Source organism: Triticum aestivum, chromosome 2A (assembly GCF_018294505.1).
Source record: "Triticum aestivum cultivar Chinese Spring chromosome 2A, IWGSC CS RefSeq v2.1, whole genome shotgun sequence".
NCBI lineage: Eukaryota > Viridiplantae > Streptophyta > Magnoliopsida > Poales > Poaceae > Triticum > Triticum aestivum.
Window position 1 is genome coordinate 705867964 of NC_057797.1, and position 13733 is coordinate 705881696.

A 13733-nucleotide genomic window follows, 5' to 3' on the forward strand; every position below is an offset into this window, starting at 1 on the left:
GTTTTCGCCCACACGATCGTGATCGAACGCTCTAGGACATGGAGCAGAGTTTGGTGGGTTTTGGGCCAAATTTGGGGGGTGTTGGGCTGCAACACACACGAGGCCTTTTCGGTCCCTCGGTTAACCGTTGGAGTATCAAACGAAGTCCAAATGACCCGAAACTTGACAGGCGGTCTACCGGTAGTAAACCAAGGCCGCTTGGCAAGTCTCGGTCCAATCCGGAAATGTTTAAACCCCACACACGAAAGAAGACTAGAAATGACCACCGGAGGAGAACGAAGCGCCGGAATGCAAAACGGACAACGGGGAAAATGCTCGAATGCATGAGATGAACATGTATGCAAATGCAATGCACGTGATGACATGATAAGAGATGCACGAAAAAGAAAAACAACACACGGAGACAAAGACCCAAACCCGAGAAATAAATATAACTTAGCGCCGGAGACGGCAAGAGTTGGATACAAATACGGAAAGTATATCTGGGGCGTTACAGAGCAGTATGTAAAAGACATACGGGTAAGAAAATTTCGGTAATTATATATATACCGGTAGCCCCCGAGACTTGAAATAGTTAGAATAACTGATTTAAGGATCATTTGTTATGCAGGTTCTTACAGAAAATAATAGCCTACTGTCCCAGGAGCTGGAAGAGTGCAAAGCCCTACTTGAGGCCGCAGTAGCCGCGGCAGGGAAGCCCAAGGAGACCCCCTCTGGTAATATACGCTTCGAAAGATAAGTATTTTGTGAAGTGTGGCGTGGGTGCAAATCTAACAAATGAAGTTGCAGATGGCGCCGGATTAAATCCGAAAAAGAAACAACTCCTACGCCAGCTGAAGGCTGGTGAGAGTGTGCTGACAAAGGTGAGGCGGGAGAAGAACAATCTCCAAGATGCCAACACCAAGCTGCGTGTTGAACTGAAGGATGTTCGTGCCCAGCTATTGGACTCCGTTAAGGAGAATCAGCGGCTTCAACACGGCATATTTAGTAAGTGCTTAAACGAACTTTGAAAAAAGAGTTCGGCGAGGAAGTCGACTAACAGAGTAATGTCTGTAGGTATGCTAACAGGTCGTCCTGCAGAGGAAATGCCCGGTTCTATGGGTGACCTTCTTCCCAAGCTCTCACAACTGCATGAGCGACTTCGGCAGGTGATGCAAGGCGTCGCCCAGGCCTTGTGGCCATCCGTCTCCATGCCCGAAGGCCTTGAGAGCTTGTAGAGAAGCTGAAGGGAGTGCGGCGGCGCTTCCGATTGTGGAAGATGTCGGCCTGCCGTCAAGGCGCCAGGGAGGCCTGGGCCATAGTGAAGACGCGGTACACGAAGGCTGACCCAAACCACATGGCCGAGGTCGGACCCGTGGGGCCTGATGGGAAGGATATCCCTATGAGCTTAGTATACGACCAAGTAGAATTGGCCGCAAAGTATTCCCAACAGGACTGTAAGCTAGACAGCCTGTTAGATGGTATTGAAGAGGAATACAATCAGTCAGATTGACTATGTAATTTTAATTGACATGTGTAATGCCTTCTAGCCGGATTGTAGATCGTTTGTCATGGCCGACCTTTTTGCTTCAACCTCGGGACCTGACGGTCTGGAGTGTGTCTGAATACCCTCGCGGTTATATAAGAACCGGGGTATGCATGGAGTCCAGGCGTAGGGGTCATTAGTGCTTGAACAGACAAGTGCCCAACTAGTTATGTTATATTACATGGTTAGTAAGAAACATCTTCCAGGGAGAATAGTTCCGTTAGGGGTTCCTTTCCCTGGGAGGCATGCCCTAAAGTGCATGTCCATTCTGCGAAAAGAGACGCAGGAAAAACATCTGGGGGCATATAGATAAATAAGTGGAAAAAAAGATCATCTTTAGTTCACCGACCGAATATTCCCTTAAGAACGCTAGCTTTCGGCTTCACCCAGTCTGAGGTACACATCCGGCTGACCCGGCAGTAACAATCGTAGAGGTGCTCCCTTTACCACCTAGCCGAACAATCGGGAATGTAGGGGTAAGCACAGGAGCCAGGCAACCCAGCTTGGCCAAAACTTAAGTTATATCGATGCATATAATGGTGTATAAAAGGTACATGCGGAAGTGTGACACATGTGTTGGGCATGAAGCCCGTATAAATAAGCTTCTATTTAAAGAAGCCCCCAGGTTTAATGAGCGCGGATAGCGCATCACTTTATGAGCCTTTAAAGGCTATAAGAGAGAGAGAGAGAGAGAGAGAGAGAGAGAGGGGAGAAGGAGAGAAATGTAAGACAGAAAGTATATAAAAAATGGACAGAGGAAGGAGATGAACACAGAGTCCGGCGCTAGGCATAGAATCTTCGGAGACGGGTTGCGTTCCATGGGTTCAGCTCGAGTCGGTTATCCGATGCATCTCGCAGGCGGTACGCTCCACCAGTGAGGACTTGGTCAATTATGAAGGGACCTTCCCACTTGGGCTTGATTTTGTCCTTTTTCTTGTCCGGCAGGCATAGAACTAATTCGCCAACGTTGTAATTTTTGGCACGTACTTCTCTGCTTTGGTATCTTCGAGCCTGCTGTTGATAGAATGCGGAACGGGCTTTTGCCACGTCATGCTCTTCCTCCAAGGCGTCCAAACTATCCTGCCGATCGAGCTCGGCTTCTCTTTCTTCGTACATGCGCACTCGAGGTGAGTCATGAATTATGTCGCAGGGCAAAACTGCCTCTGCGCCGTACACCATGAAGAATGGTGTGTATCCGGTGGTGCGATTCGGTGTGGTCCTCAGCCCCCAAAGTACGGAGTCGAGCTCCTCTACCCAGTGCGTATTAGATTCCTTAAGGGACCGCACTAATCTGGGTTTGATGCCGCTCATGATAAGACCATTTGCACGTTCGACCTGGCCGTTAGTTTGTGGGTGATAGACGGAAGCATAATCGAGCTCATGCCCATGTTTTTGCACCAGAGTTTTACCTCGTCGGCCGTAAAGATCGTGCCGTTATCAGTGATGATGCTGTGGGGGGCGCCTTAACGGTGTACCACCCCGGATATAAAGTCTATCACCGGTCCGGATTCGGCCGTCTTAACAGGCTTGGCTTCTATCCATTTGGTGAACTTATCCACCATGACCAGTAAGTATTTTTTCTTGTGGGTTCCGCCTTTAAGGGGTCCAACCATGTCAAGTCCCCAGACCACGAAGGGCCAAGTGATGGGGATAGTTTGGAGGGCGGTGGGTGGCATATGGCTTTGGTTTACAAAAAGCTGGCAACCGACGCATCGTTGGACTAAGTCCTGGGCGTCTGCCCGGGCCGTCGCCCAATAAAAGCCTGTACGGAAGGCCTTGCTTACAAGGGACCGAGCTGCAGCGTGATGACCGCCGAGTCCGGCATGAATTTCAGCCACGAGGTTCCGCCCTTCCTCTTCGGAGATGCACCTTTGAAGGACTCCGGTAGTGCTTTTCTTATAAAGCTCTCCCTCATGGACTTTATAGGCTTTAGATCGCCGCACTATGCAGCGTGCCTCATTTTGGTCCTCGGGGAGTTCCTGCCTAGTAAAGTAGGCGAGGAATGGTTCTGTCCATGGGGCGATGACGGCCATTATTACGTGGGCTGAAGGTGTTATTTCATTGGCAGAGCCTCCAATTATGTCAGAGTGTTCGGTGTCGGGCAGTGCGGTTGGGTCCGGGTTGTTATTGTCGGGTTCCCCTTCCCATACTATGGATGGCTTGAACAGCCTTTCCAAGAAGATGTTGGGGTGGGACTACATCGCGTTTTGCGCCGATGCGTTCCAGGACATCTGCCGCCTGATTATTTTCCCGGGCTATATGATGAAATTCGAGCCCTTCGAACCGAGCTAACATTTTTAGGACGGCGTTGCGATAAGCTGCCATTTTTGGATTCTTGGCATCAAAGTCTCCATTTATTTGGGATATTGCGAGGTTCGAGTCCCCGCGCACCTCTAGGCGTTGAATGCCCATGGATACTGCCATCCGGAGACCATGTAAAAGGGCCTCATATTCGGCTGCATTGCTGGAGTCTGTGTACATTATCTGGAGTATGTATTGAACTGTGTCTCCTGTGGGGGCGTCAAAACGACGCCAGCCCCTAGACCGGCCAACATTTTGGAGCCGTCGAAGTGCATGACCCAGTTTGAATTTGTGCCGTACTCTTTAGGGTGTTCGGCCTCCGTCCATTCTGCGATGAACTCGGCCAAAACTTGCGACTTGATAGCTCGCCGTGGCTTGTAAGTTATGTCGAACGGGAGGAGCTCAATGGCCCATTTTGCAATCCGGCCCGTCGCGTCGCGGTTGTTTATAATATCGTTAAGTGGCACTTTCCGAGGCTACTGTTATTGAACACTCTTGAAAGTAGTGTCACAGCTTCCGGGATGCCATAAATACCGCGTACGCAATCTTTTGATAATGCGGGTATCGTGAAAGTCACGGAGTAAGGACAGTGGACTCATAGTAGACCGGCTTTTGAAGGGGGAATTTGTGTCCGTCCGTTTCTCGTTCGACGACGAGCACTGCGCTTACGACCTGATGGGTTGCTGCAATGTATAATAGCATTGGTTCGCCAATGTTTGGCGCGGCCAGGACTAGGTTTGTTGCCAAGATGGCTTTTATTTCGTCGAGTCCGGCCGTGGCTGCATCCGTCCACTTGAAGTGTTCGGTGCGCCGAAGGAGGCGGTAAAGGGGTAGGGCCTTTTCTCCTAAGCGGGAGATAAAGCGACTTAGAGCCACTACGCATCCGGTTAATTTTTGTATTTGTTTGAGGTCCTTCGGGATATCCAATTGTGACAGAGCTCGGATCTTGGCTGGATTTGCTTCAATTCCTCTACCGGATACAATGAAGCCCAAGAGCTTTCCGGCTGGAACGCCGAAAACGCATTTTTCCGGGTTGACCTTGATGTCGTATGTTCGGAGGTTATCGAATGTTAGCCTCAAGTCGTCTACTAGAGATTCGACATGTCTTGTTTTAACGACCACATCATCAACGTATGCCTCCACTGTTTTGCCGATCTGGTTTGCCAGACATGTCTGAATCATGCGCTGATATGTTGCGCCGGCGTTTTTGAGCCCGAAAGGCATTGTGTTGAACCTGAATGGGCCGTATGGTGTGATGAATGCCGTTGCGGCTTGGTCTGACTCTGCCATCTTTATTTGATGGTAGCCGGAGTATGCGTCGAGGAAACACAACGAATCGTGTCCTGTGGTAGCGTCGATAATTTGATCGATGCGGGGGAGAGGGAAGGGATCCTTTGGGCAAGCCTTGTTAAGGTCTTTAAAATCGACGCACAGGCGTCAGGATTTGTCCTTCTTTGGTACCATCACCAGGTTTGCTAGCCAGTCTGGGTGTTTTATATCTTTGATGAATCCGGCCTCCAATAGCTTGGCTAGTTCCTCTCCCATGGCATGTCTCTTAGGTTCGGAAAAATGCCAAAGAGCCTGTTTGACTGGCTTGAATCCTTTTAGGATATTTAAGCTATGTTCGACTAGCCTGCGTGGGATTCCTGGCATGTCTGAAGGGTGCCAGGCGAAAATGTCCCAGTTCTCTCATAGGAACTCTCGCAGTGCGGCGTCTATATCAGGGTTTAACTGTGCCCTGATGGAAGCTGTTTTATTGGGGTCCGTTGGATGGACCTGGAATTTGACTATTTCGTCCGCCGGTTTAAAGGAGGTGGACTTGGATCTTTTATCGAGTATCACATCGTCCCTATTCACCGTGGAGCGCAGCGCAGTCAGTTCCTCAGCCGCTAGGGCTTTGGATAGCGCCTCGAGGGCCAGTGCGGCTGTCTTGTTTTCGGCGCGGAGTGCTATGTCCCGATCACTAGCGAGAGTGATGATTCCGTTAGGCCCGGGCATCTTGAGCTTCATGTACCCGTAATGGGGTATTGCTTGGAAGATTGTAAATGCTTCCTGCCCTAACAGAGCGTGATATCCGCTACTGAACGGGGCCACCTGGAACGTGACCTCTTCGGACCTGTAATTATCCGGCGTGCCGAACACCACATCTAGTGTGATTTTTCCTGTACAACGCACTTCCCGACTGGGGATTATTCCTCTAAAGGTTGTGCTGCTTCGCTCAATGCGGTTCCAATCTATTTCCATTTTTTGAAGGGTTTCCTCATAAATGAGGTTCAATCCGCTGCCGCCATCCATGAGTACCTTGGTAAGACGAAAGCCGTCCACTATTGGACTAAGGACCAATGCGGCTGGTGCTCGGGCTGTTCGGAATTTAGGTTCATCACTAGCGTTAAAAGTAATAGCCGTGTCACTCCATGGGTTTATTGTTGCTACTTGGTAGACTTCGGCAAGGCTGCGGAGTGTTCTTTTTCGCATATTATTTGATGCGAAAGTCTCGAAGACTGTTAATACCGTACCGGTTTCTCTGGGGTGGATTTCTGTGGCTTCTGGAATTAGAAGATCTTCGCCAATTTTTGCCACCTGCCGGAGTATCCAACATGCTCTAAGGCTGTAAGTTGGTGTGGCGCCCTCTGCACTGTGAATTTTACAGGGTCCATTAAGCCATCCTTCCAATACGGTTCCGTGCCCTGTAGAGGGCTTTTGCTTTTTGGTATTGAACCCGGGTGTCTGGCGATGATGCACCCTTTTATTTCAGACTGGGTTTGTATTCAGGGCCGGATTGTCCCAAAATTTTATTTCGGTTTTCCAGGCGCTTTTCATCGCACAGTACTTTCGTACTATGGACGCCAAGTCAGCGAAGCGTGTAATATCACGGAGACTTATGGCGTTGAGGATTCCCTTGTTCGTGCAATTATTGCAGAAGAATGAAATTGCGTCTTCCTCGCGGCAGTCCTTTGTCCTGTTCATAACTAGGAGGAATCTGGCCCAGTAATGATGTACTGTCTCTTTGGGCTCTTGCCTAATTTGGGATAGATCGCTTATGTATGGGTGGGTGGGTGGAATCAAATCCGAAACCTCACCCAATCTGAGACCCAGGGGCCAAGGAGTTTCCGAACTCGGAAGTTTGGATTCTTGGATGCTGTCCAATGAATCTAGCCCGTCGCCTGACTTTAAGTTCAGGTCTTGAGTGATGTCCTCCCCTCTGCGGGTATCCGTCTTGGAGGGATCGGTAATCCGGACATAGCTAGTCCTTAAGATAGATGAAGGGTCGCCGCACTATCCCTCTACCACGGCAACGTGATGGGTGACCTGGGGAGAGTTAATCTCTTTCAGATCGGGTTTAGGCCCAATCTGGTCATAATCCGTAGCGACTCCCAGGGCGGCGATGCGATCCAAGAGCTCATTTAGGGAAGAGAGCTCCATTGGATCTAGCTGCTCGGCGAATTCCGAGCTGACGTGAAGATTGCTTTCGATGACCTGAGAGGTCATCGTCGGCACAGCAGCCAAACAGGTGGTCATAAGGAAACCACCTAGCCGGAGAGTTTGGCCGACAACCAAAGCTCCCTTAACAACGGTGCCGTCTTTAAAGACGGGATAAGGCATCCTTCCTGATGGCGACGGCACAGAGGAACTCTCAATGAAAGCACCAATGTCGGTGTCAAAACCGGCGGATCTCGGGTAGGGGGTCCCGAACTATGCGTCTAGGCCGGATGGTAACAGGAGGCAGGGGACACAATGTTTTACCCAGGTTTGGGCCCTCTTGATGGAGGTAAAACCCGACGTCCTGCTTGATTGATATTGATGATATGGGTAGTACAAGAGTAGATCTACCACGAGATCAAGGAGGCTAAACCCTAGAAGCTAGCCTATGGTATGATTGTTGTTCGTCCTACGGACTAAAACCCTCCGGTTTATATAGACACCGGAGAGGGCTAGGGTTACACAGAGTCGGTTACAATGGTAGGAGATCTACATATCCGTATCGCCAAGCTTTCCTTCCACGCCAAGGAAAGTCCCTTCCGGACACGAGACGAAGTCTTCAATCTTATATCTTCATAGTCCAGGAGTCCAGCCGAAGGTATAGTCCGGCTATCCGGACACCCCCTAATCCAGGACTCCCTCAGATGGTCTGCACCAGCCATGCAATCGCGCCCTCCAGGGAAGAGTCTCCCGCCAGCTCCATCATCAGATCCGGCAGGAGCAGATCTCGAGATCTAAGTCAATGAAGGAAGGAAGGGGAGTTCAGCGTGTGGAAAGGGGAGCAGCAGAGCGGAGAGGAACACCACAAAAGAATATTTCCTCAAAACAGAGCATCCCCAAACTTAACTCCTGCTCATCTCGAGTAGGTAAATGATAAAAATGAAATTTTTGATGTAGAATGCTACCTAATATATTCATCAGTTTAATCTTCTCTATTGTGGCAAGAATATCCAGATCCATAAGATTCAAAACAAAAGTTTAATATTGACATAAAAATAATAATACTTCAAGCATACTAACAAAGCAATCATGTCTTCTCAAAATAACATGGTTAAAGAAAGCTATCCGTACAAAATCATATAGTCTGGCTGTGCTCTATCTTCATCACACAAAGTATTTAATCATGCACAACCCCGATGACAAACCAAGCAATTGTTTCATACTTTTGATTTTCACAAACTTTTTTAATCTTCATGCAATACATGAACGTGAGCCATGGATATAGCACTAAAGGTGGAATAGAATGGTGGTTGTGGAGAAGACAAAAAGGAGAAGATAGTCTCAAATCAACTAGGCGTATTAACGGGCTATGGAGATGCCCATCAATAGGTATCAATGCCCCGCCCCACCTACCTTGGACGGGCCCCACTCCCCACCATCTCCTGGCCGGCCACCCACACCCGCAACACCGCACACACCCCGCACTGCCACGTGCTCGCCTGCCTCTGGTTCGCCCCGCACCCATTGCCGCTCCCCTCGCTAAGTACGGTGGTCCTCCCAACCACCCCAGATCCTCCTCGCGGTCCGCTCCCACCACCCAACTTGCCAACGAATTTGCCTCGGATCCAACGCCCACTATAGCCGGACCCTCCACTTCGCCTGCCCCTGTCCCCACTGGATCCTCCTCCTCTTCCGCACCCTCCACTCCCCATGCGCCACGTCTCCCTCCTAATGCCATTTCGGTTCAGCCACCCCACAATGCACACAAAATGTCCACATGTGCCAAAACTGGCTACCTCATGCCCAAGCGATTGTTCCTTGCTGATGCCACCTCTTCCACTATTTCCCCCATCCCACCAACCTACAAGTTCGCCCTCAAAGATCCCCATTGGCACCAAGCAATGCTCGATGAATATCCTGCTTTAATGAACAACTTCACTTGGTCGTTGGTGCCTAAACCTGCAAGTGTTAACATTGTCACGCGCAAATGGATTTTCCGGCACAAATTCAACACAGATGGCTCTCTCGCTCGCTACAAAGCTGGATGGTTGTACGTGGTTTCACTCAATAAGAGGGCGTGGATTATGGTGAAACATTCAGTCTCGTGGTCAAGCCAGCAACTATTTGTGTGGTTCTCAGCATTGCCACTTCTCGCTCATGGCCTATCCACCAGCTTGATGTCAAAAATGCATTCCTTCATGGCGATCTCAGTGAAACAGTGTATTGCAGCCAGCCATGAGGGTTCGTGGACAGCTCCAAACTGGATCATGTTTGTCTTCTTTGCAAGTCTCTCTATGGGCTCAAGCAAGCACCACGGACTTGGTTTCTCCGTTTCCAGGCGTTTCTCCTCTCCTTGGGGTTTCGGGCTTCTAAGAGTGACTCCTCACTCTTCATCTTGCAACATGGTACCTCTATTGCCTACTTGCTCGTTTACGTTGATGATATCATTCTCACAGCTAGCTCCTCCTCCACCCTCACATATATCATCAACTCCCTCAAGTCCGAGTTCTCCATGACTGACTTAGGTGCTCTCCACCACTTCTTGGGCATTAATGCCACCGCCAACTCCTCTGGCCTCTTCTTGTGCCAACAACAGTACACCCTTGAGATCCTCGAGCGCGCCAAGATGCTCAACTGCAAGCCGGTCTCCACCCCCATTGACATTATCTCCAAGCTGTCCTCCCACACTGGCGCCCTTCTTTCCAACCCTACTCATTACCGCAGACAGCTTGGCTAGCGCTCTCCAGTACCTCATGCTTACACGCCCGGATATTGCCTACACTGTACAACAAGTCTGCCTCTTCATGCATGCACCTCGGGACACACACATGCAACTTGTCAAACGGCTCTTACGGTACCTCAAAGGCACATCTCATTACGGCTTGTAGCTCCACAACTCCCCCTCCATGGATCTACTTGCCTACACCGACGCGGATTGGGCAGGATGCCCGGATACACGCAAGTCCACTTCAGGATTCTGTGTTTTTCTCGATGACAACCTTATTTCTTGGTCATCGAAGAGGCAGCCAACCATCTCGTGTTCGAGTGCAGAAGCTAAGTACAGAGGCATTGCTAACTGTGTGGCTGAGTCTTGCTGGTTGCGTCAACTTCTCCATGAACTCAAGCTTCCTACGACTCGTGCTACTATCATGTATTGTGACAATGTCAACGCATCGTATCTTGTGAGCAACCCGGCCCAACATCAGCGCACTAAGCATATTGAGATTGACTTGCACTTCGTTCATGACCGGGTGGCTCTCGGCGAAGCTCGCGTCCTTCATGTACCCCCAAGCTCTCAGCATGCCGACATTTTCACTAAGGGGTTGCCGTCTCCAGTCTTCAGAGTTTTTCGCTACAGCCTGAACATTCTTCCCCACGGTGTTCCGACTGAGGGAGGGTGTTAGAATCTGTGTATATCATTTTGTATATTGTAATGTTGCCTCTGTTGTATTCACTTCGGGATTGTAGGATCGCACCTCGCCATGGCCTGCGTGCCTACATTGTAGGGCGACCGGTGCTCCACCTTCCCTTCTTAAGCCCTGTACTCTGTGCCAGTTGCAATCAATCAAGGAAATATAGTTTCCAACTGCGCAGCACAGAGGAACTGCGCAGTCACTGTCCACAACGGCTAGCTCGGTTTTCCCTGGCGGTGGCCTGTCAAACGTGACGACGGAAGTACACATACCTGCTGCCCTCTGCAGCAATACATGCATGAAGACGGACAGCTCTTGCATTGACCCGTAAAACTCTGCGTCTGCATCGATCGATCTCTACATGCTGCACAGTGAGAGGGCAACAGCGAGACGAGGAAAGCGGCAGAGAAATTAACGGGCGGACTCGGGCTCTTGTTCTTCCCACCCATCTCCACTCCATTCCACCTCCGCATGTCCCTCTTGTTCCTCTCCACCGCTAAACCTCTTCGTCCTCTCGATCTGCAATCGCCTCCCCTCTCCTCCTCCTCCTCCTCCTCCTCCTCCTCCCCCTTCTCCTGACTGGGATCTCGATCGGATGAGATGGCCGACGCCAGCGCCGGCAACAATGCGGGCAGCACGAGCAATGCCGAGGTCCAGATACAGATCCCTGTAGGTCAGATTTCCATCACTCTCCGCTTGTTGAATTTTCATCCGTTTTGGACGGTTTACTTCTGTTCAATCCGTCCGGTCGTACGTTGGGCTGTTCGTTGCCTTCGCTAAGCCCACGGTCCAATGGCGCGAACGCGGGCTTAAATTGATTTACAGTGTTCTTCTTCCAAGGGTGAAATGTGAACATGAGGGAATGAAAGGAAACAATTTTACTTATCAAACTCATAGTGATTCTGTCATTGACGTCACTGAATTTTACAGTTCTCGTTGTAAACCACAGGGCCACCCAAAGCCGAGCCGGGGGCACCATCCAAGAACTCCGGCGCCAAGAACTGGCGGTGGTGGATGATGGTGTCGGTGGACGTCTTCTTCGTCGTCGCCGGCCAGACGTCCACGACGCTGCTGGGGAGGTACTACTACCACCAGGGCGGCAGCAGCAAGTGGATATCAACGTTCGTGCAGACCGCTGGCTTCCCCATACTGTTCCTCGCCCTCTTGTGTTTCCCCAAGTCGTCCGGCGGCGGCGGCGCCAACGGCGACGGCCCGGTCGCCAAGGTCGCGGTGATCTACGTCGTCCTGGGGCTCGTCATAGCCGCCGACGACATGATGTACGCCGGCGGCCTCAAGTACCTCCCGGTCTCCACCTACTCGCTCATCTGCGCCAGCCAGCTGGCCTTCAACATCGTCTTCTCCTACGTGCTCAACTCGCAGAAGCTCACCGGCCTGATCTTCAACGACGTGATCCTGCTGACGCTGTCGGACGCGCTCCTCGGGGTGAACCACGACGAGACGGAGGACATGAGCGGCATGCCTCGGGGCAAGTACCTCATGGGCTTCCTGCTGATGCTGGGGGCGTCGGGCACCTACTCGCTCATCCTCTCCCTCATGCAGCTCACCTTCGAGAACGTGATCAAGAAGCACACCTACACGGCCGTGCTCAACATGCAGATATACACAGCGCTCGTCGCCACCATCGCCTCCATGGTCGGCCTCTTCACCAGTGGCGAGTGGAGGATGATGACGGAGGAGATGGACACCTTCCGCTCCGGCCAGTTCTCCTACTTCATGACGCTGGTGTGGACGGCCGTGTCCTGGCAGATCACCTCCGTCGGGGTGGTGGGGCTCGTCTTCGAGGTCTCCTCCCTCTTCTCCAACGTCATCAGCACCGTGTCGCTGCCCATCGTGCCCCTCTTCGCCGTGCTCATTTTCCACGACACCATGGATGGGATAAAGATCATATCCATGCTCATCGCCGCCTGGGGGTTCGTTTCCTATCTCATGCAACACTTCATCGATGACAAGAAAGCTAGGAAGGCGGCAGCTGGTGGCTAGTATAGTATATATATGGTCCTTGGTGCGCTAGGAATTAATAGTTTTGCTCTCTTCCAACCTAATCTGTTAGCTGCGAGGACCTAGGAGGTGTTGCTAATGCTATATATGTTGCAGGATTTTCTTCATAGAGTACTGCCTTCTGTATTATCTATGTATGCTACTGAATAATAATAGAATCTTCCCATTGAAAACTCTCTTATTTCTATCATCTTGTCTCCACTCCATGTCAGAAGTTGGAAATTACCAATACAGACTTACTTCTACTCCTCCGTCCCATAATGTAAAGCGTTTTTGCAAGCTAGTATATACATTAACCAACTTATTGTCGGCTGGTTAGAAAGAAAGTTGTACCCCGGACTCGCGAGGGATCGAACTCTAGGTTTAACGTCATGTATTTCTCACTAAGGCTTTGTTCGGTTTGAGATGGATTTGAAGGGGATTGGCAGGGATTGAGATGGATTAAATACCCTACAAACCAAAATCCTCTCCAATCCTCTTCAATACCCTTGAGAGAAGGATTAACCAAACAAGGCCTATGGCAGATGGAGGCATTCTCATTGACAACGGCCGTGCCATGACTTTCTTAGTCTTGAAGGTTCATAACTATGGTCTTTATGTATTGTTATTACGTGAGCGCACGCATGTGGTGGCGGTGCGCGTGTGTTCGCGTGAGCAGGCGTATACCTTTTACTTGGTGTGAATTTTCCCGAACCCGTGTCGGCTTAAGTTGAAAAAAAAATTAAGATAATCTCGTGAAGCTTTTAACTCGTCATAATATTTACAGGGACAAAAGTAAGATCATCTGGTGTGCCTAACCAAACATGACGGTCAACCCCAAGTAAGCGAGCGTGCTTCGCTAAATTATGAGCCTCGATATTCGAGCTCGTATACTCATAACTCACGGAACAAGTATCAAAAGTATTACAATGATCGATAATCTCTGGTATAATCACACCGTAAGAGCATCTCCAATATATGGTCTAAATGTAAAAATAACTAATTTTTGGACCGTCTGAGACCAAAAACGCAGCGTCAACAGATGGTTCATATGTAAAAAAAAATTGGACCGCGAC

General features: G+C 50.2%; 1 protein-coding gene across 1 annotated transcript; it reads left to right on the plus strand.

Annotated features, from left to right (window-relative positions):
• Positions 1-11081: 11081 nt before the first annotated feature.
• Positions 11082-12868, plus strand: LOC123186052 (probable purine permease 11). Its single transcript, XM_044597847.1, has 2 exons — positions 11082-11332; positions 11609-12868. Exons 1-2 carry the CDS (start codon positions 11260-11262, stop codon positions 12658-12660), a joined length of 1125 nt encoding a protein of 374 aa, XP_044453782.1. The 5' UTR covers positions 11082-11259; the 3' UTR covers positions 12661-12868.
• Positions 12869-13733: the final 865 nt, after the last annotated feature.

Bases quoted from the DNA above. Each gene is read 5' to 3' on its own strand.
- LOC123186052 (XM_044597847.1), top strand. From the start codon at position 11,260: ATGGCCGACGCCAGCGCCGGCAACAATGCGGGCAGCACGAGCAATGCC. The intron at 11,333-11,608 runs GTCAGATTTCCA...TGTAAACCACAG, and splicing joins CCAGATACAGATCCCTGTAG to GGCCACCCAAAGCCGAGCCG.